This window comes from Vulpes lagopus, chromosome 12, assembly GCF_018345385.1.
Source record: "Vulpes lagopus strain Blue_001 chromosome 12, ASM1834538v1, whole genome shotgun sequence".
NCBI lineage: Eukaryota > Metazoa > Chordata > Mammalia > Carnivora > Canidae > Vulpes > Vulpes lagopus.
This window is the reverse complement of record NC_054835.1, coordinates 19245148-19268395: the sequence shown is the minus strand read 5'-3', so window position 1 is coordinate 19268395 and position 23248 is coordinate 19245148. Positions and strand designations below refer to the sequence as shown.

Here is a 23248-nt window from a genome sequence, read left to right as displayed (position 1 = left end):
GCCTGTGCCTCTGCCTCGTTCTCTCTCTGTGTCTCTCATGAATGAATAAATAAAATCTTTAAAAAAAGAATTATGAAGAAAAATACAGAGTTAAAGGAAGAAGAGAGAGGGATGGGATGGAGGTGGAGGTAAGGGTGCCATCTTCCATAGTGTGGTCAGGAAGAGCTACTCTACGGAGGTGACAGTAGAGACCTGGATGAAGGGAAGGAGGGGGTCAGGGGATGATTTGTAGGAAGGGTGTTCTAGGCAGAGGAAAAAGCAAGTGCAAAGGCCCTAAGGTGGGAACCATCATGGTGAGTTTGGCAAACACCAAGAATTCCAGAGTAGTAGAGGATAGACCCCTGACTGGAGTAGCTGGAGGATAAGGAGGTGTAGTGAGACCTTTCAGTGGTTTACCTGTAAAGGGGAGCAGGAAAACAAGGTAGTAGCTGCTGGGAGACTTATTCAATTAGGTGGTCGTTTATTTCTTTGAGATGGGGACCATTATAGCTATTGGTCACTGATAAAAATGACCCAACAGAGAGGAAGACACTGATGAGACAGAAAGGAGGTGGAATTTTCAGGAGTACAGTCCTTGAAAAAGTGAGAGGGAACAGGACTCAGTGCTCAAGCTCAAGGACCTGATGAGTTTTGAAAGTAAGGAGTCACCTGTTGCTAGAAGCATCCAAGTTTATGCTAGAAGACCCAGCGTGAGTAGGATGGCTTATTTGTTTGCATCCCCAGCACCTGGCACAAACTAGGTACTCGATACTTGTGTGATGCTTGAAAAAAAATGGACAGTGCTGTCAGGGGAGAACCAAGCCTGAGATGAGTGGTTGGACCAGATAACCTTCTGACCAGCAAGTCTCCAGACCCACAGAACACAACGTACCTGAAAACTGTGGAGTACAGCGACATTGATCTCAATGACAGCCCGGTCCTTCCAGAGTGAGGCCAGCTTGTGTGTTTCCAGGCCCATCCTTCTGCCCACTTCCTGCAGAGGCAGAGTGATGGGGTGAGTTGGTCCTCAGGGTACATTCCCCCACCCCCACTCCTGACAGGCCCACATCTGCAGCCAGCCCTCCTGGATGGCTCTTCTTACCTCCAGGATGTTGTAGCGCTGAACATCACAGAAGTCCCGGACCCCAATCTCCGTGCCCATGTACCAGCCGTTGAAGGGGCACCCTGGGAACTCGAGGCCACCCACCTCAAGCAGCATGTTGGCCACTGCAGGCAGGGCGTACCACTTCAGCTCCAGCTCCCGGAACCACTCATACCTGGCAGGGAGGCGGAACCAGCAATGATTGTGGCCTGTACTTTTTGCCCATACTCACCCCAACCCCCAACAAAAAAGGCTTCAGAAAGAGAGTCAACCAAGAAAACTCCTTTCCAAGTGTTGTTCTCTACATTCATCCAACCTGGAGAGATGAACTGGGCACAGTAGATATCATTCATTCACTACACATTCATTTATTCACTCATTCCTGCAAACATATGTTAAGCACCAAGTACGCGACAGGCACCGTGCTAAATGCGGAGAACCCAATAGAACATAGCGGTTAAGGACTCTAGTGTCAGAAAACCCAGGTTCTGGTCTGCCTTACTGCTTGCCTGTTGTGTGGCCTTGGGATGTGAGTTAGCCTCTCTGAACCTCAGAAACCCCAGCAGTAAAACAGAGATACTACCATCAAACCCATGGGCTTACTATAAAGATAACGGTATCATTCATTTATAAATTCATTTATTCCAGAAATATTTATAATTGAGCACCTACTATGTGCCAGGTACCCTTTTAGGTGTTAGGGATGTATAGCTGAATAAGAAAAGCAAGATCCGGGACGCGTGGCTCAGCTGTTGAGTGTCCGCCTTCAGCTCCAGGCATGATCCTGGGATCTGAGATTGAGTCCTGCACAGGGCTCCTTGCAGGGAGCCTGCTTCTCCCTCTGCCTATGTCTCTGCCTTTCTCTCTGTGTCTCTCATGAGTAAATAAATAAAATCTTAAAAAAAAAAAAAGGCAAGATCCCTATTCTCAAGGAGCTTACAGACTAGAGTCTAGATTCTAGACTATAAGCAAGTAGACAGATGAATAGAAAAATCAAAACAAGATGAGGTGGTAGACAGAGGATGAGAGTGTCTTCTCTAGATTGAGTGTTCAGAATAGAGGCCTATAGAGGGGGTTACATTTTTTTTTTTAAGATTTTATTTATTTATTTGAGAGAGTGACAGAGCAAGCATGAACAAGGTGGTGGGGGGGATGGGCAGAGGGAGAGGGGGAAGCAGACTCCCCTCTGAGCAGGGAGCTGATCCCAGGGGCTTGATCCCAGGGCTTGATCCCAGGCCCCTGGGATCATGACCTGAGCCAAAGGCAGATGCTTAACCACCTGAGCCACCCAGGTGCCCCTAGAGGGGGTTACATTAAGGAAATACCTCTTTGTCAAGAAATGAATCCTTTACATTTCTGAGGAAAAGGTATGTCAGGTGGCGGGAATAGCAAGTGCAAAAGTCCTTAGGTTAGGACTGAGTTCAATGTATGCAGAGGATGAAAAGTCAAGTCCAACTCAATGCCTGCTACACAGTGAGTCTCAATAGATGGAAGTATTTTTGTGATTGTGACTGCTGCCCAGAGCAGGGGCTGAACCAGATGAGCTCCAGAAGTCACTTCGGCCATATACTTTCACCACAGTCAGAAGAGGGGCAGATAAGAGAGTTGGCAGGAAGACAAGAGGCCTGGGCTGCTCAGTGTGAGAATATTAGAGCCTTTTGAGGGCTCCTCTCCCAAGGTCACTGCTTTCCTAGTTCCTAGGGCCCCATATGTCTAAGCCTCTGCTTCCCCTTCATCATCAACATATCGTTTTAAGTCTGAGGCCCAAGACTCAAGCCCAGGATTCCTGTACAAGCATCAACAAGGCTTGAAAGCCAGCCCTTCTGGACACCATCTGCTCCTTAAAAGAGTACTAGAGCATGCATGTTACCTCATCCCTAGCCTGCTTACTTGGGATGTTCCATGGGTACCTCGAGCACAAGGTCAGGTGGGATTTCAAAGAACTCAGGGTCTTGGCCATCAGCCTGCAGCACCAGAGGCACCACATCAAAGCGGCCGTACTTGGGCTTCCAGCCCAGGTCGATGCACAGCTGGGGACAAGATAAGTGCAGTGAGTCTGGGCCTGACCCAGGCCCCTTGACCCCTCTGGCTTCACTCTGTCAGCCACCAAGGCTGGATCTCGCACCTGGGTGAACTCCACACTGGCAGGGTCCCCCAGGATAGTGCCATCGGGCATCTGGTAGCCAGCATAGCGGATGAGCTGGGCGTTCCAGACTCGGAAGTCATGCTTCCCATCAGTTCGCTGGGGGAACACGGTGATGGCCGACCTTCACCAAGACAAGAATAGTGCCATTTACTCCTCGGTTCAGGAGGAGGGGGGCTCCCAGTCCCCACAGGGCCCCTCTGCTTCCCATCTTCCTGCTCCCCATTCCTCTGCCCCCGTGCTAGCTTAACCTAACTCCTGCAACAACACAACATGCTAGGTTCTCATGGGCTTCTGTGTAACCTGCCCCCCTTCCTGACACACCCTCACTCTCCTTCTTCTCCTTCCGGCTCCTCCCTTTCCTTCAAAACCAATTCAAGGACACCTCCCCCCCCCCCCCCCCCCCCACCCCACCCCCACCCCCCCCCCCCCCCCCCCCCCCCCCCCCCCCCCCCCCCCCCCCCCGGCCCCACCGCCATCCCTTGATCATTCCTCATCCCTCAGGCAGGGTTAACTGCCTCAGCCTTTGCCCTTGCTGCACATTGCACATTGCTCTCATGAAATTCAGTTAGCTGGACACTTGTCTAGTGCCAGGCCTAGGTTCCCAGTGGGCTGGAGCAGTGTCCTAAGTCTTAGTCACCTCTGCATTGCTCCCGCCCCACTGCTATGCCTAGTCATGACTTGGGTTCCCCTTATGTAGGTGCTACATGTTTGCTAAACAAAAAAATGAATGAATGACTAAATGGGCATTTCAGTCCTATCAGCTCTGACCTCTTTGGTTGGGGGTAAGAGGAGGGAGGTGGGGGGTGGGTACTGATGAACAGTGACTCTCTTGGTTCTAAGAAAAATGGAGGCTTGAGCTGCAAAACCAACCTCTTGTTCCTTCTAAAAAGTGGGGAGCCAGCTGACCTCGAGCAGTGAAGATGTTGCTTCTTAAAGATCCCCCATCCCCTCCAAATGGTTCCAAGTCAGAAGGAAACCAAGGACATGGGCTAGGAAGGGGGGCTAGGCTCATGGAAGCTAGCCTCAGTACTAGGGCAGCTTCTTCTCGCCGAAAAAGCCTGCATCTTTCTCTTCTCTCTTTCTCCCTGGCTTCTCCTGGAGAAGCCTCCCCTAAACCCATCTGCATCCTTTGGCTCAGACTCAGGGTCAGGGTGAGCCCCAGCCCCAGCCCTGGGAAAGGCACACTCACCTGATGTTGCCATTGTTGCTGGCATAACGCAGGTGTCTGCAGATGTGCTCAAACATTTCCTTGGCAGTGGAACAGCTCCGGGCATCAAAGACCTGCACACAGCCCACCCAGCCCAGGCCATCAAGGATTGTGAGGACAGAGGCCTTGGGGTTGATCAGAAGCTAAGTTACAAGGGACCGGGGGAGAGACCTGAACCCCCTACCCCACCCCAAACACCAAGCTTTCTCCTCTTTGCATCGCCACCTCCCACCTCAGGGTTGCCTCATCTAGCCTTTCTTCTGCTCTCCTGGGGGATCCCAGGCAACTCCTCTTGGAAGACCCCATCAAAACCCAAATCCCAAGAAAATCTGACTTTTGAACACAAGAATCATGATTCCCACTGCCCTAGCCTAGTGCCTCCACAATGTTAGCACCTTTCCCACGGGGCTCCTAGCACATTCTTTTTTCAGCCAGTGTTGGTTTCACTGGCATTTCTTATCAATTTTCCCACCCCAGCAATTTCCATATTGCCCAGCAGTGAATGATCCCCCAAGATAAAGACACCTAGGAGGCTAGGATAAAGAAAATGTTTCCTAGGAGCCAAGGATTCAAACAGACGAGGTAAACTATCTCTCTTGTGGTTTCAACAGGTCATTTGGTTTTATGTCTGTTTAACTTAAGAGAAAAGACCGGATAGAAATCCTGTGCTGAAATCAGATTCTAGGGGCACCTGGGTGGCTCAGTGGTTGAGCATCTACCTTCGGCTCAGTTGGTGATCCCAGGGTCCTGGGATGGAGTCCCACATCAGGCTCCCCATAGGGAGCCTGCTTCTCCCTCTGCCTATGTCTCTGCCTCTTTCTCTGTGTCTCTCGTGAATAAATGAATTAAAAAAAAAATCTTGAAATCAGATTCTAGACTTCTAGGGGGAGCCCTATGAACCCCTATGTCAAGTTCACAAATGTGAAGACAGAACTGGGGAGTCCCACCGGGCGACTCAGAGCCACATACTCAGCGCCTGCTCCCCGCCCCACCCCCAATTTCCTCTCCTGCCCAGGTCTAAGGAAGGCCACCTGGAGGTTGGACCACTGGATCCTCCCGATGCAGCGGGGAGCATTGCGCCAGGCCTGCTTGGTGGCGAAGATGAGCTCATCCCCCGTCAGCTGATAGGTTCCTGTTGTTTCTATCTCCTTTGTTACTGCTTCCACCCTGGCCAGATGTTCCTCTATTTTTGCCCTGGGGGACAGGAAGACAGCAGGAAGATCAACAATGAGATGGCCTTAGATGAGGATTAATTGGATCCACAGAAGCAGGAACTGAGCTAGGATACCAGGAGGGCAAGATGTCCCTCACCGAGACTGTCCCCTCCAGGGTCAGCTTCATAGGTGTAAGACCGTGGCCCAGAATTCAGAAGGGCCCCAGGCCTGGCTTAGTGCTCTGCTGTCCCTGTCTTGAAATTCTTAATCATTTTTGAACAGGGAGCCCACGTTTTCACTTTGCCACTGGGTCCAGTTACGCTGGTCCTGTTCTCATTGGCATCCTTGTTTCCAGATACTTTTACTCCAGTCCTATTCATCTCAGCTTGGTAAGCATCAACAAGGAGTGCAACCTTTCTCAGATACCTGCACGACCTGGAGGAGTACCCATCAAGCCACAGCCGCATCCTGCTTCCCGGCCACCATCCTATGATCCAGAGATGAGCAGTCCCTCCCATGAATGCTCCCGTGTACCGAGGAATCATTATGAGCCAGGAACTGGGCAAAGCCACTCACAGTCCGGGTCTCGCCGAGTCTGTGAGGGTGGCATTTTTCTGCTCATTTTATAATCTGGAGTATGAAGGCTCTAGCAGGTTAAGTACTAGCCTGAGAACGTAAGTGTGATAAAGAGCAATCAGGATTTACATTCAGGTTGCCCTAATGCCAAGGCCAGGCTCTTAACCTTCCACCCTCCACCCTAGGGGATTGCAAGCGCAGAGATGTTGAGGACCCACCCACGCTTTCCTGAGCTGGGATGGGTTTTCAGGACTCAGCCTGTAGGGCCGCAGGGCCTACCCAGGAAGGAGCCCTCCACAGCACGATCCAATATCGCAGGCCCCCTAGAATATGCTTTTTCTCAACCTCGGCATTGCTCAGCCAGCAATCAATCCCAGGGGAGATTTCTAAAGTGTTTCTCCTCACCCCTCCCAGGCTACAAAAATATCTCCCAGGGTGGGGATTCAGAAAGGCTTTGAGACACACACACACACACACACACACACACACACACACACACACGCCAACCTTGAAATTTCCAATCAACACCAAAGACAATTTGAAATGGCAACAATCGAAACTATTTAAGGAATGAACTCCTGATTAAGGAGAATGGCCGACTCTGAACAAAGTGGCCTTTCTGTGTATGAAGAGTGTCTTGACAACTCTTCCTTTATTAAAGAAAAAAGCTTGGAGACAAAACATCGGGGGCTCTTTATCTTCAAGGACACTCCTGGCATAAGGACCTGCTGGGTGAGATTGACGTTGCCACACTGGAAGCCCCCTCCTTTCCCACACAAAGCTTCTAAAGCTTCTAGCAAGACTCCTTGCTCTATGTCTATGCATAGAAACAGTACCAGTCACCAGAACAGAAGCCCTAAGCACAGTAGTAGTGTTAATGTGTGGCTATGTAAAGAAAGCATTATTTTTCACATTTCCCCCAATTCCTTTAGAGTTTTGTATTTTACCACTGTTCCCATACAGTCACATTTCTGAGGCACTACAGACGTTATGATGCTTATGGTTCCAAAAAAAAAAAAAGAGTATTGCTTTTGGACTCAGTGAATGAATTTGAACAGAACATTCAGCAAGTTACAATTTCTAACTATAACAATCCTTCATTCGCTAACAATCAAAACTGCCAGCCCGTCTGTGACTCTGGCTGCTAGTGTAGCTGTGGATGGACTGTCATTCATCTTTTGTACCCTCCAGGATCTCTTGACGGGTTCAAGGTATGGGGTTGGGACTTTCCCTTTGTGAGAAACAACTGTGTTTGAACAGCTACCAAGAACAACTTAGTTGCTTTCCTGGGCTAACACCCACCCAGTGCCTTCTAAACACCAGCAGGACCTCCCAGGTCCAGAATGAAGTTGGAATCTTCTAGAACACAGGTTAAAAGCAGGGGCTCTGGTGCCAAACTGCCTGGGTTCAAATCCCACTGCAGGACTCCCAAACGTCTGACTTCAAGCAAATGATTTCATCTGTGGCCTTCAGTTCCCATAAACTGGGGGGTTCCTACAGTTATCTGTAAAATGTCTATAAAATCACAATGATACTCATTTCCTAGAGTTGTGGTAAGCATTACTTATAAAGCACTTACACACGGCCCGGGATGTACTTAGTGCTCAGTAAATGTCAGTGTTGATACGGTGGCCCAATGAGGCCCATCAAGAGAATTCCTAGACCCTGAAAGGCTCATTGGTCACTGGCAGGGCTCACAGCCCAAGACCTTGAACCTCCTAGTGGCGAAGCACTCCCATAGAGGCTGCAGTTACACAGCACATGTAGCAGCCAAGCCCCAGCAGGTTACTCAGCCTGGTTCTCTCTGAGAATCGCCGGAGGAGCTTTTTGGAGAGAACACAGAGGTCTTCCCACTCCACACTTCCTGAGATCCTGAGGCCCTTGGCCAAGGCACCCCAGCATCAGCATTTTACAAAGTCCTCAGGTGATTCTATGACAGCCAGGATTGAAATCAGTGGCCGTGGAAGATAAGGGTCTTTTTCATAGACGCTAGGCTCCTTCCAGCTCAGATATTTGTAGGGTCATAGTAGAGAGGATGTGGTATCACCAGGAACCACTCTTTCCACCATGGGGGTCCCAGGTGTGCTTCTATGATTCGTTTCATGCCTCAGAGTGCTGCCTGGCCTACACCATAAAAGACACATTCCCCTCCCAGCCCATCAAACAGCAAATCCATTCTGTCAGCCATTCTGTCTCACAATCCCTTTGTGTATTTTTATTTTAAAGTTATAAATGGGCTTAAATTAATAATCACGTATTTTATGAAATCCAGGAATACAGAACTGCACAGAGTTCAATGCAAAGAGCATGACCTGCTCGCTCCAAGACACGTGGCATGGATTCTAGCTGGGACTGGGCTTCCCTGTTCATGTGGAGGAGGGTCTGACCAGGTGGTCCCAAAAGTCCTTCCTGCCTCAAACATTTCCTAATAAAAGGGTGCACACCAGTTCACAATCAAGGTCACTTTGTTCTGAACTTACATAATCCTCACAACAATCTTACGAGCTGGATTCTATTCTCACCCTACTTTTATAGAGGAGGAAGTTGACATGCAGAGAAGATGAACAGATTTCCCAAGGATACAGGGCTAGTTACTGGCACAGCCAGGATTCAAAGTCAAACAGCTATACTCCTGATCCGCGCTTTTCACCATTATTGCTCTGCCTCTTTTTCTTATAATTATGAGAACCTATGCTGGGCTGGGGTCTCCCCCCTTGGAAAACTATGCTTGAGCCCTGGCTCCACTGTGAATCTGGGAAGGGAAAGAGCCTGGGGTCAGAGGGAAATGACTGGAGACAGGAGAGCTCAGGGAAACGGGGAGGCAGCGACCCAGTCCAAGTGAGACTTACTCTTTGAAGGAGCTGTAATACTGGTTGACAAATTCAATGGCTTGAGGTAGAAGCTCGTCTGGGGGGGTTGGCTTGTCCCTGGGTTCTCTGGTCAAACTTTTGGGGTTCATGATGGCTCCCAGACAAGACTTGGACTTGCAAGCAAGATCCTGGGAAGGGAGAGGCAAGTGGTGAGGGGGCTGCCTGGAACCCTCAGGAAGGTGTTGATGGGCGTCTTCCTTCCGGGCCAGCTCTCCTAGCCATCTCTTTCTCCTCCAGCTGCTCCAGCTTCCTGCTGCCCCTCTCCACCCCTGTGTTACCTCCTCCTTGGGGCCCACCAAGCTTTCTCACCACCCACATCTCCTTTCCTCTACTGGCTGACCCAAGGGGGTATGAGCTGGGGTTATTCCCACCACCTTGGGCTCAGTCTCTGGCTCTGCTCCCTGGCCAGACTCAGACCCAGGGCAAAGTCAACAGCTCGATCCCGGGGAATATCTCCACTACCTTCTCATTTAAAGAGACTGATGTGACTCGTGGGAACACAGTTTTGTACTTAGCCAAAATGAACCGAATGGAGAGGATACAAATCCTAAAGTTAGAAGATGGCACAGAAAAAATGCTGGAAGAATGTACATCCAAATGTTAATTGTGGTAATTTCTGGAAGGTATGGGAAATCCTTCTGTTTTCATGGTCTTGAAATTTTCATTTCCTTTCTACTTTATAATCAGAATGCATTCTATAGTTAGATTAAGACACTTAGAAGAAGGAGCCTTGAAGGACTCTTATTCCAACTACTCAACGGCTGCTTGAACCCCTCTCCCATCCCCCTATCAAATTTGAATTCTTCTAGTGACAGGGAGCTCACTATCTCCCGATGTTGCTCAGTCCAGCTTTGGGCAGTTCTTTTAGAAAATTCTCCCTGATTAGGGGCACCTGGATGGTTCAGTGTTGGTTAAGCATCTGCCTTCCACTCAGGTCATGATCTCAAAGTCCTGGGATCCAGCCCTGCATCAAGCTTCCTGCTCAGTGGCGAGCCTGCTTCCCCCTCTCCCCATGCCCCTCCCCACCCTGCTTGTTCTCTCTCTCTATCTCTCTCTCTCTCTCAAACAAAAATAAAATAAAATTGTAAAAAAAGAAAACTTTCCCTGATTAAAAGAAAAGGAGGGATGCCTGGGTGGCTCAGAGGTTAAGCGTCTGCCTCCAGCTCAGGGTGGGATTCTGGAGACCTGGGATCGAGTCCCACGTCAGGCTCCCTGCATGGAGCCTGCATCTCCCTCTGCCTGTGTCTCTGCCTCTCTCCCTGTGTCTCTCATGAATAAGTAAATTTAAAAGAAAAAATTTAAAAAGAAAAGGAAAAAAATTTCTCCCCATTACTATGCTGTCTCTGTAAAAAAGACTGCATTTCTTCCTGTAATCATTCATCCTGTCTCCTGGATTATCCAACACCCATTATGGGAACTAACAGGGAGCTGGCATTGTCTCCATCCTCTGTCATTTGTGTGGACCACTGGCTCCTGTTCCCACCACCCTGTGTCCAAGCAGATAACTGTCTGGCTTGCCCAGGGGTGCATCCATTTGATCTACTAAGGGCCCTAATGGCTCCACCAGCTTGGGACGAAGGTGGTTCTCCCTGAGCCCCAGCCTTCTCACCCCTTTGGCCTTGTGGTGAAGTGTGTCTTGGAAGGTCATCCCGTTGCCCCAGTTTTTGATCCTCACATGCCGTGGGCAGGCCAGTGGGGGCGCAGCTGGCTTGATTGTGGATTCTGGAGACGTCTAAGAGGGGGAAACGTCAAGGATTTACAAATGCCTCTAACCCAGGACCCCACTTTGGCTTGGGGTGGGGGACTATAAGGGGACCCAGGTCAGGATGTCAGTCTGTGTCCCCCTCCTCCTTTCCCGGCAGCCTGGCCACCTGGGCCAGTGCCTGCTAAGAGCCCCAGGTGCCTGGGCCATGGGCCAGGCTTCTCTCCTCACCTAAGACCCTGCCAAATGTTCCCTCAGTGAAATTGCAACAGGAGGGACTGAGGTTAGATGCAAGAGAGGCTCTTGTCACAGCCAGTACTGCAGAGAGCAGAAATCAGGACTTCCCTGGAGTTATTTAAGAACATGGAATCCATCTTCTCTCCCACCTCCCACCCATTTCTCTGCCCACCTCTCCGGAATGCTGGGATCCAAAGCTCTTAGGAAATATGGGACCTTTGGGCTAGAAGCTGGGAGCTGGAACTGGGGTTCAGCTGCTGAGTCTGGGATTGTGTTGCGGTGCCCCTCCCCCTCCGCCCGGCTCCATGAATGTCCGCCTTGCATCTGTGCCTGTAGCCTGCACAGGCAAGCCATCCAGGGGCCATAGCACCATAGAATCCACCACTCCTGCTTACCAGGGATCATCCCACTCTCCCAAGGCCCTTCCTCACTACCTGTACCCCTGAGGATCCCCACTCATTGCCCAGGCCTCAGCCTGCACTAGGCTGCTCAGCCTGCATCTGCTTGGGCAAGGAAGGAAGGGGCTTCCCACACCCTTGTGACTCACTGACCTTTACCGTCCCTGTGAGGGACTGGGGGGACTCATCCCGGTGCTTGCTGAGGCTGTGACACTTGGGGTCATCCTGTGTCACTAGACTGCGAAAGGAAACAGCCATCATGAGATAGAGTATCTAAGGGCAGAGAGGGATCTTGGAGTCCCCCTTGCCAACCCTCATTTGATGGATGAGGGAACCGAGGTTCAGAGGGTGGGAGTGAATTTCACAGTTGCCACACCAGGAGTATGTGTGTCTGTGGTGGGGCAGGCAGCCCACCAGACCCAATCTCCCCACCATCATCACCCTCCCTCTTCCTCCTCTTCTCTTGCCTTCCCCCTACAAAACGGAGAGCTAAGACAAAGTTAGCTGCCCAAATGGTGACCCGTCGAAGCTCTGGGAAGATGCCCCGCCAAAAGTCAACTACAAATGTGAGATGAGACTAAATACAGAGAAAATGGCTCCTTTAATCCCCCCACTCCAGGACAGCAGCAGGGCCCACTATCCACTTGTTTGGGGGGGACTTAGGCTTTTTTATTTAAAGTCCTTGACTTATATTGGTTTATTTACTTATTCTAATTTTTTTATTATTTATGGTAAATGTTAAGTGTACACAAGTAGAAAAAATGGTATAATAAATCTCCACAGGCCCTTCACCCAGATTCAACTCCACTCAACAAGTATCAACCCATGGCCAGTTTTATTTCAACTCTACTCTCCTAGCATCTGCCATCATTTCAAAGCAAATCTGAGCTGTCAGGTCATCCCCGAAATATCTCAGTAAGGATATCTGGAAGTCAAGAACTCTTTTAAAAGATATGTTGCTTATATTTATTTCAAAATGACAGATGTAAAAAACTTTGCCTGTCCTTTGAAGGTGAAAAAGCCCAGTAGTCTGAAATCACTTAGGAACCACTCCCTCTGATTTGGGATTCCAGATTTGTTCTCCCAGCAGATGCTACAGAAAACAGCAAGCATGTGACCTTTCTAGGCTCCTTATACATGAGCACCCCTTAATAGCACCCTCTACACATGCCTCCTCCTAGGGTGAATCACACTATAGGAGCACTTCAGTATGAAACCTTGTTGTGGTCCGTGGTCCGTGCTCTTCTGGGTATTTCTGGGGTGGACACGCATGTGCGTACACATCCAAGGGGAAAGAAGTCAGAAAATATCATAAAGGTCTCTCATTTTCTACTTTATACATATTTGGAATGTGTTGGAATGTGAAGAATGAGTATGTATTACTTTAACTAGTGGAAAAAGTATGACTGTATATTTAAATTAACATTATATAATTAACTACACACATTATATAGTAGCATTACATGATAATAACTACAAAGAGATAGTGTCTCTTTAAGAGAACCTAAGTATGTATCAGAACACAACTTCTATCTGAATGGAGTCACTCAAACCCTACCATCACCTCTCTGGGTCAGACTGGAGGCCCCACCAGGAAAAAGCTCAAAATCTATTGAGTCAGAGCAGGTAAGCCACCTGAGCAATTCATCACGGGGCTTCTTAAAATGGAAGTTGTTTTGAGGCTGAAGTCCTCAGTGAGGCAATGCCTTACCGCTCTTCTGGATCTTTTGCCATCATTCCTTACCTTACCCCCACCTCCACCCTGCTGGTTCTTGCTTCCTTTCACTTGCCTGTGGCCATAGGACTGGAGAAATGGAGAAGCCTACTGGTCCACAGTAACATTTAGATGGAGAAACACCGTTTTTGTATACTTTACATAACTACTGCCCCCAAATATTAAAAAGCTACCTGAAAATCCACTATCTAGGGGGCCCATAGTCAGCCTGACCCCACTCCTATGGCTGCACATTTATGTTGTATCAGTTTCTCCACTATCATCAATAATGCTTCAAACTGTTACTGTATACGGTCTGATGCTGTGTGTGTGTGTGTGTGTGCATGTGTGTGTCAAGCATAGAAAATGCCAGTAAATATTGACAGTGGCTAGCGTGATGTGATGACAGCACAGGAGATGTGAATTTTCCTTTATAGGTTTCTGCATTTTTCAACTTTCACTATGACCATGCACTCTTCATAATTAGGGTTTTTTTTTTTTTTTCATTTGAAAAACCAATAAACAAAGCTATGCATGGTCCCCGGCCTCCCCCAGGTGGCTAATTTCTCTGGGCTGGCTGCTGGGAGCCTGGGTAGCCAGAAGCCAGGTGAGCATACTAAGGTTCTGGATACTTGTTGTCCAATTATTGCACAGTCTGTCCAGACTCTCCTGCAATTTGGCTAACCCACAGCTATGCCCAGTCCTGTCTGGTCCTTCATGGAAGCAGCAGACCCTTAAGAAGCTGCCATCAGAAGGAGCGCTGGAGTGTAGTGCTTAGACCCCGTAACTATCCATAGCCCCGGAGTTACTGAGGAGGGAGCTGCGGTCCGTGGCTTGTTTGGGGTAACGGGGGTCCTGACTTCCCTGGCAGTTCCCACTCCCCACCACCGCTCGCCGCTGCAAACACGGGGTGGGTGGGTGGAGCGCTCTGGGAAATGGGTCTAATTTGTAAAACAAGACCCTCTTTGCTCTCTTAATCCTATCAGTCCTAAAGAGTGCACAGCCCCCATGTTGAAACATCCACCATTCCTGGTCCTGCCCGCATAGACGCCTCTCAAGGGTGCACGCGGGACCTCTGTGGATCGTCTGTGGCTACTGCCCTGCAGCCTCTTCTGCGTTCTGAAGGAGGGAAGCGTGGCATGGAAGCAAACCCTCATCGCAATCCGACGGAGCGAGCATTCTAGCAGCCTCCCACTTTCACGCAAAACCGAGGCCCGCAGCGGGTCAGCGCCGCGCGCCTGGGTCGGAGCCAAGGCCCGGGTGCGGAGCCGCCCGCCCCCCTCCCAGGGCGGACCCGGCCCGGCGGGAGTACCTGGCTCGCGGGGGCCTGCAGGCGGGCTGCGGCCGCAGGATCCTGCGGAGGAGGCGGCAGAGCCGGGGCCGGGCGGCCTCGCACGCAGCGCCCAGCCCCTCGCGCATGGCCCGGCCGCGGGCGCAGCTCCCAGGGCGCCCCGCCCGCCCCGGCCCGGCCCGGCCCTTTTAGCGCCGCGCGACCCCGCAGCCCCCGCCCCGGGGCGGAGCGAGCCCGGAGCAGCCCAGCCCCGGCTCCGTCCTGCGCCCGCCCCGGGCCCTCTACACCCGCGGCGGCCGCGGCGGAGTCAGCCCCTGGGGCGCCCCGGCGCTCCCGGGCCCTGAGCAGGCTCTCCCCTTTCACTCCTCGCGAAAGAACAACCAGAGGTTTTGGTAATGACTCCCCCTGCAGGGCGCTTCTAGTTGAGAGAGCAAACGTTCCTGTTATTTCACCTATCCCTTACTAACTCCAGGCAAAAAGGCAGTTTTGTATGGTTTTCTCTCTCTCTTGAGAAGGAAGCTGGGGGCTCCCCTGAGAGGCTAAGGATCTTGCCCCAGGCCACAGCTCCAGCCCTCTCGTCCCATACCCCATACGGCTGCCCCAAGACCTGCTCTCTCTCCGGCGAGTTCTGTGAGTCTAGCAAAGAAGCCAAAGGAAGCACAGGGCTGGGGGTGACGTCTCATGGGAGACAGGGCCGGCCGCTGGTGGTGAGGTACCTTCGGGTCCCCTCCAGGGGGCTAGTCCTCGCAGGAGGCACGGAGTCAGCTGGTTTGCCTCAAGTCAACTTACAGCTCGAGTTTCTGAATGGTCCAAAGCCCCAGGTCCGGAATAGCTGTCAGTGCTATTAGAAGTGTGGGATTCAGGGCTAAAGGCTTTAGGCCACTCAGCGGGGGCTAGGAGAGGAGAAGGATTCAGGATGATCTTGAAAGATGGGGGTTGGGGAATAGAGTGGGTCTGGAGGACTAGAGGGAGGAATGTGCTGAGTATGGGCACTGGGGAACTGGGCCGGTAGGATAGGCAACCCGTCTGGGAGAGCTGATCACACAGAATGCCTAGTCAAGCCTCGGTGTGGTGACAGGCCGTGGGGAGCCACTGCAGACTCTAGAGCAGGAGCGTGGCTTACTAGAAGTCAAGTTGGAGTAAGAGGTCAGAGCAGTGTGAGGGGCTGCTGCCAAGCGGTGAGAAGGGTGAACTTTTTGAGATCCTGAGAGGAGTAATAAAGCTATCAGTCCGCATTTTTGAGTCTGAAATGCCCGGAAGATACCTAGAGGCTATCCAAGCCTGCGTTCTCATCTCCCGGTCTCTAGGCCACCACAGCTCAGCCTGCCTGGTTTCCAGTGCGCTCACCTCTATTTCCAGCCACACGTGTCTCGTTCCAGAATCTGCGGTGGCTCCCTGCCTCACCTCTTCTGTGGCAGCCCGCAAGCACAGTCATGCTTGCTTCTGTCTGTGAATCTTTGCCCCGCTCCTCGCCCCCTTCCTGGAATGCCTTTGCTACTTGTCTTCACCCCCTCCCCACATTCTACCCTCTCTTCAAGTCCACCGAGCCCACCTCACTTCTCAGAAGCCCTTCAAGGGGACCTCGCCTAACATTGCCCTGCCTCATCTTAGATGAGATGCCATTTACCGAGCATTTTCTCTCTGCCAGGCACGGGGCTATTTGTTGCTTGCAAAAACTCATTTCACGGGACCCTTGGGTGGCTCAGCGGTTTGGTGCCTGCCTTTGGCTCAGGGTGTGATCCTGGAGACCCGGGATCGGGTCCCACATCAGGCTCCCTGCATGGAGCCTGCTTCTCCCTCTGCCTGTGTCTCTGCCTCTCTCTCTCTCTCTCTCTGTCTCTCATGAATAAATAAATGAAATCTTAAAAAAAAAAAAAAAAAGAACTCATTTCATTCTTACCATGACCTCAGGAAATAGACCTTCCTAACCCCTTCTTGCAGATGAGGAAACCGAGGCTCCGGTGCTAGGGCACTTGCCAAAGGTCACAGGGCTAGTAAGTGGCAAAGCCACCTGCTTATCTCCAAGTCCGTGCTTTTAACCTTGATGCTTTTCTGCGGCCTCTGGTGGGTGCGCTCCGGGTTGCAGTGCTGCCCACCGGAGTCCATGGGAACGTGGCTCTGGGCTGTGAGACTAGGGGCGGCGCTATGCAGACTAGGGCTTTGTTCTGATTTATAGGATCATGTTATTGCACACTGACTGGGGGTGGAGTGGGAGTGTGGATGGGGATCAATGACCATCAGTCATGTGACTCCGGGGAAGTCACTCTCCTCTTAGAGCTTCCATTTCCTCATCTGTAAAATGAGAGAATAACTCACACTTCACAGAGCCGCTGTGGGAATCAGTTGAGGTGCAATGCATGTGAAGTGCCCTGTATAACCCTGGCACAGAGTTACTCAGTAACTCAGGGTGCCCGGTAAATGATAAGAGACCCTAACATTAATGGAGTTATGCTCTGTGCGAGCACTCTGCTGAGTGCTTTCTATGCACACTCTTGTTTCATCCTCAACAAGCTATGAAGCGTCCTCATACTATGGGTGTCCTCATACTATGTCTGAGTATCAGAGAGGTTAACTTGCCCTAGGTCACACAGTTGGTGAGAGACAGCACAGGACCAGCAAGTGCAGCCCAGCACAAGGCTTGGATACCATCTGTCTAACATCCTGGAACTCCATACCAGATCAATATTCAAAATATCCAGCAATTTGTGAAGCATATGCAACAGTGAATTAGAACAAACATCAGCCAGGATGCCGCCCTGGTTCTAACCATTGGGCTCCACTGCCTCCCACTCTCAAGTCAGGTATTCCATATTCCTCTCCTATATTCTTCCCCCAGAGATTCCAGAATCCTTGAGGGACAGGACTGTGCCATGTCCCTTCCTTTTTCACATGGGGTCAGGTGCAACGAGGTGTCCACTAAAAAAGAATAGCTGTGCTAAATTCCAATAGAGATATCCAAGAAACAACTGGTGAGAACAGATCTCCAGTTAGAAGCCAGATGCACGGAGAGGAATTCTGAGTTGGCAGCACGAAGCAGAACGTGGGAGCCCAGGGGACACAAGCAGCAAGTGGCAGCAGGCAAAAGCTTACCTGGAGGGGGCCTGGCTGGCTTTCCCCACGTTGTTGTTAATGTCTGTTTCCTTGGTCAAGTCATATTGGTAGGATTTGGCCTTGAACAGAAACTGCCAGGGACAGGCCATCTCTATGGTTTTGCAAAGCAGTTGGCTTATTTGGATTTAAACTCAGAGATTCTTCACTATGGGCTGACAAAAGAGAAGGTCAGAATGTTAGGAAGAGGGGCACCTGGGTGGCTTGGTGGTTGAGTATCTGCCTTTGGCTCAAGTCATGATCCCAGGGTCCTGGGATCGAGTTCCTCATCAGGCTCCCTGCAAGAAGCCTGCTTCTCCCTCTGCCTATGTCTCTCCCTCTCTCTGTGTCTCTCATGAATAAATAAATAAAATCTTTTTTTTTCTTTTTTCTTTTTTTTTTTATAAAAAGGTTAGGAAGAGTTTGCAGAACTGGCCCTTCTCAATATGGCTAGGTTACTATAGAATCAGTACAAAAGCTGACATAAACAGTCTTTTTTCTTTTCTTTTCTTTTCTTTTTTTTTTTTTGACATAAACAGTCTTAAACACCCACTTCATCTGTGCTTGCAATTTCTGTTCTTATTTTGAGGTTGGATTTGGGGTTCCATGGATGTAGATTCTAATTTGACAAAAAATCTTTTGTCAAAGATTCTAATTTGACATAACGATCTAAAGGAAAAAAACCAAACCCGTTGCTCAACGAGGACAAAGCAAATACCCTGTGAGCCTCCTTAATGGGAGCTGCTGGCCCTCTGACCCAGGCAAGGTGGGGAGGAGCCCACTTGTGTTAAACACAGGGCGCCTTTGCCTGGTTCTGCAAGGTCTTCCCAGCAGGCTAATTAGCAACTGTCATGTTATGCCTGTCATTGGAGAGAGCGCTCAAGTTGTAGCTGCCTTTCTTTTAAGACTACAACTGTTGTCAACTCTCCCGCCTGCTCCCTTTTTATTACAGAGCGTGGAGTGGGAGGGATGGATAATTGTGAAATTGTTTGTGGAATTGTTTGTAAAAGAATACACTCAACTCAACATTTGAGATCACCTTCTTTAAGAAAAAAAAAAACCAAAAAAACGAAAAAGGGACACTGACCAAGGTAGAGGCCAGGTCTAGTCTGGGCTTGCGCCCACCATGCCTTCTCAATGGCAAAACTCTGCACTGGGAGGCAGGGTGTGATGTGGCCCTTGGAAGAAGCCACCAAACCTCTAAGGTTCAAGTCCTGGCTCTAGTAGTTATATGACCTAGACCAACTTATTTATCTGAGACTCATTTCTTCATCTGTGAAATGTGCTTAATAATATTCATCTTAACAGAATTTGTTTGCCAGGGTAGAGGTGCCCATTATAAGGACTGGACAAGATAATCTGGGTAAAAAATTCTTAGTGGGCTCCTCCCCGCTCTCCAATCTGAATTTTCCAACAGAGTTTTCCTTGAAATGTAGCAAATCCTGAAGGAAAAAAAATCTGAGCAAGATGCTCTTTCTAAGTGGCCGAACTTCACGTGGGGCATTTATTTCTTAGATTTGCCACAAGAGATAAACTTCTCTGTAGGCCAAAAATTCCCAAATAGGGAATTGGGCCTTCCAATTGTCCAATTCCAAATAGGGAATCTGGACCTCCCAGAATTGCCTGGGCCTCCCCAAATAGGAAAAAGCAGTAGCTTACCCATAAATAAAATAAAAACTTACCTCGCAACTGGCCGCACTGCCTCTTGAAGAGGATGGACAAGCACACAGGAGGATACCTGTATCTCTAGGTAATTCAGAACCACCTCTAACTTCCCTGTCCTCTCACCAGGGGTGGCTGAGAGGTCTCAGACCAGCAACGCTGAGTTCTCTGGGGTCAGAGAGTCTCAGACTCAATCTACTGCAAAGTCATGAGCACACAGGCTGCTAAAGAGGTATTTATACCCACCCCACATCATTCCAGGGAGCCGTTTTTGCATAAAGGTCTCTTTTTATTTTTCCAAAGGGAGTGTCCCGGGCTGGGTGTACAGTTTGCTAATTTATGACTGGGACTTCTGGCCTGGGGCTCCTGGCCTATGGGTGACCTGACCTTGCTGTTACATCACTCTGTGTGGTGCATCCTCAGTAGACCCACTGCTTCCTGATCCCAAGTCTGTGGTGGCGGCTCATCAGAGGGGGCAGGGGTATCAAAAAGTCATTGTAGAGCCTGATTGCCTTGGCTCTTAGCATCTAGGTACTTTTTTCCCTCAGCAGGGAGCTCTCTGGCTAATTCCTGTCCAACCTCTTAGTTTTCCAGTTTGTGGCAGGAATCCAGGAAGCTGGGGAGTATTGACAGCATGGAACATACTGGAAAATGCCCAGGCTACAGAAGTCCAGTGATGCTGGGTGACGCCAGTATTCCAAACAGGTCACTGAAATATTCAGCTTGTGGTTTGAGCAAGGGAAGGAAAGCCATTGGCACAGAGATACCTCTCAGATGTTGGTGTCACCGATGTCTCACCCTTCAGCTCTAAGTAAGCTATGGTAGGATGGCAGGTAGAATTATTTTCTACAGGGGAAATATTCCTGTTTTATGACAGAAATTCTTTTATAACTTATTTTATGGAAAATTATCATTCCTTATAATTCCATTTATTATGGAATTTATTATAGTACTTCATATACAGTATTCCTGTATGGTGCGAATTATTCCACTGTGACCTCACCATCCTAGCACATCACTATCGCCATCCATCCATCTCCTTCCTGGCCACCTCAAATTAAACTCATTGTTAAGATGGATCGAATTTGTGTAAGGTAAACTAAGCCACAAAAAAGACATGAAGAGAAGCTCAAAGATCTTTGTTGAATGAATGAATGAATGAATGAATGAATGAAAAATAGGAGTAGGCTGCAATGAGTTTCAGCATAGCAAGGCCATCCTCTTTTGGCCTTTAGCCAGTTCAGTTCAGGGAAACCAATCTGCTTGAGGAAAGACCGTGAGTCCTTGGGCTCAGGGAGTGCAAAGCTTCCAGAAAAAAATGTTGGATAATTCTGGTACAGAGTGATGCTTGCAATGATAGAGGGATGGTATGGTTGAAGTAGTCGAATCTACATTGTTCAGATAAGGTTCACAGGGGAGAGGACACCAGGACAGGGTTTTGAGGGATGGTTAAGAGTTTGCCTCACTCTAACCCCTGTTCCTTCTAACTGCTCTCAACATATTCTGGCTATTTTTGCGGCAAACACATGTATTAATTCCTTTAACTCTTCCAGCGGTCTTATGAGATGGGTACTATTATTTGCCATTCATGGAATCCTCTAGAATTGCATCTAGCTGGTGTCAGAGCAGCTGATTGGTTTTGCTTCAGAAGATGCAGTTATTCAGTTATTTGGTCTGTCAAACATGTGACAGTTGGGCATTGGATGGATGGGCCAGGAAGCCCCAGTACATATGTGCCTTGCCTTTCTCTTGAGGGTGGAGCCCTGACTCCATCTCAGATGCTCTCATCCCTGACAAAGAGGACCCTTCCCAAATGCAGTTCCTGAGAGTGTCTCTGTGTCCTCATTGTCTTATTGTCAACTGACCTGTGCAAAGGCCCCCCTTTTCGCGACCCCCTGAAGAGTGTGGTGCTTATACCTGCCCAGCCCGCCTGTATGCTCTTTGCTGCCTTCGATTCCTCCCACCTTAATAAAATCTTTTTTTAAAAAAGCTACTAGCCCCATTTTATAGATAGGGAAATTGAGGCTCAGTGAAGTCAAATGACTTGTCCAGGATCACATAGGCAGTGCTGAGGCTAAAACCTGGCAGGCCCAGCTCACAGGCTGGAGTCCCCCTCTGCACTTCCTGCAACTGTCAGCCCCTGCAAAGGGCAGAACCAGGACAGACAGAGCTCCAGGGGAGCAAGGCTCCTGCTCCACACCCCACTGCCTGTTTTTTGTTTTTAAAGATTTTATTTATTCCTGAGAGACACACACAGAGAGAGAGAAAGAGAGAGAGGCAGAGGGAGAAGCAAGCTCCTCCAGGGAGCCTGATGCAGGATTTGATCTTTGAACCCAGGGATCACGACCTGAGAGGAAGGGAGACACTCAACCACTGAGTCATCCAGGTGTCCCTTCCACTCATTATCTTAGTCAAGAGCTCCAGCAGCCCTCTGGGAAGAAGGTACTATTATTTTGCCAATTTGACAAGTAAAGAAACTGAAGTCCAGAAACGTTGAGCAACCAGCCCAACGTCACTCAGCTCATAAAAGGCAGAGCTGAGGCTTGTCGTAGATCTGAGATCAAGGTCTTGCTGAGTCCAGATGACTCCTCACCTTGTGCGCCCATGTGCATGTACCTCCCCATTTGGCTGCATGTAAGCACACCCCAGGGGCAAGGGGAGCAAATAGCAGGGGGTGGGAAACTGAGGCTGGCTCTGTACAATATGAGGCAGGTGCAGGGGCTCCCAGGAAGAGACAGAGGAGTCCCTGCCCCATGCCCCTGCTTCACAGAAGCCCCCACGGAGTCCTGTCAACAGATCTTTGAGGGAGCTACTCAAAGAGGAGGAATCTACAGCTTAAATAGGGAAAATGACCTGCCTGAGTTAGCCATGAAGTACGAGGCAGAGCTAGGATTTGAACCCAGAATGGTCAGACTCCAAAGGCAGGTTCCTCCTATGCCATGTGTTTATGGGCTGCCTTTAGGTAGGGCTCAGCATGACAGTGGGTGAAGCCATGATCCCAAAAACACAGCCCTAGTCCTCCTCACTTCCAGAATATGCATAATAATAAGGGAAGGAAGGCCGCCCTTCTCTGTACCGCAAGTTCCACAAGGACAGGAGGACTCTGTCACGCTTATCTCTGAATTTCTGTGGTATACAGTAGGTGGTTGAACATTGCTTGCATGGAGGATCTGTGTGCTATGTGCACAGTGCTTTACCTGACCTGGTGACAACTCTGTAATCCAAGTGTCATTGTTCCCATTTTACAGGTGGGGTATCGAGGCTCAAAGGGGTGGCCCACTGTCTCAAGAACCATGGATCAAAACTGGATAGCCGGACTCTGCACTGGGTTTGGAGCCTGCTTAAGATTCTCACTCTCCCTTTCCTTCTACCATTACCTCCCTTCCCTCCAAAAAACACCCAAAACTGGAGAGCCAGAAATGCAGTCCTGCGTCCTCCCTGCACTGAAGCCAGGGAGCTGTCCCCTGGGGGACACTTTCCTAATCCCTATACTGCACAAAGTGCTGAGCTGTGCTACTCAGATGTGGAGGGCACGGGGCCTCCAGGGGCGGTGGGGACTTGATAAGGCTGCAATCCTTCAGGCAAGAGGGCGCTTGAAGGACAGAGGGATTTAGATGGGCTCTCAGGCCAGAGAAGCCTCAACCTCCATCACTTCTAAGTGAGAGTGATGATGTCCGTTCCCCCAATGGAGATGCTGTATCTCTCTGGACCCAGGGGGTTCCCACCATTGTCCAGGAAGCTCCAGCTCAATACCCCTGGCACCCGGTGTCCCAGTAGGAATAAAGAAAGTAGCAAGGTGTCAGCATGTAGTCATTATGGTGAGACAGAGTTCTTTCAGGGAGATTGTGTCACTTGCTGTCCGAGTGGCCAGGAGGATTGGAAGCAACTCTCAGCTTTAGCTGGGCCAGGTGGCCAGGCAGCTTCAGGCAAGTGCTGTCATTGCTGACTGCCCGGTGATGGCGTTTCTGCAAGGCCCTGCGACCATCGGGCTTCCCGTCCCCATGCGGTATACATGTGGCGGTGAGGCCAGACTAGACTATATATGAACCTGGCCAAGTCCCCAACCTCAGGTTCTTTACCTGCAGTGAGAGCTTTTTTTGTACAATTTTCCTGAGGATAAAAT

General features: G+C 49.8%; 1 protein-coding gene across 3 annotated transcripts in view; it reads right to left on the bottom strand.

The window, feature by feature from the left end:
- The window catches only part of NOS2 (nitric oxide synthase 2), a 33546-nt gene extending 19002 nt beyond the window's left edge, over positions 1-14544 (bottom strand). The window contains exons 1-10 of one of the 3 annotated variants that reach the window (XM_041723934.1): positions 14398-14544; positions 11525-11609; positions 10644-10766; positions 9014-9162; positions 5466-5628; positions 4417-4559; positions 3207-3348; positions 2972-3111; positions 1082-1256; positions 872-973 (exon numbers count right to left, since the gene is read on the bottom strand). In XM_041723934.1, the coding sequence (XP_041579868.1) occupies positions 872-973; positions 1082-1256; positions 2972-3111; positions 3207-3348; positions 4417-4559; positions 5466-5628; positions 9014-9162; positions 10644-10766; positions 11525-11609; positions 14398-14504 (1329 nt within the window). In that variant the 5' untranslated portion in view covers positions 14505-14544. The remainder of the gene's footprint in view (positions 1-871; positions 974-1081; positions 1257-2971; positions 3112-3206; positions 3349-4416; positions 4560-5465; positions 5629-9013; positions 9163-10643; positions 10767-11524; positions 11610-14397) is intronic. The other 2 variants (XM_041723935.1, XM_041723936.1) reach the window with 2 other exon arrangements.
- Between the last annotated feature and the right edge of the window lie 8704 nt (positions 14545-23248).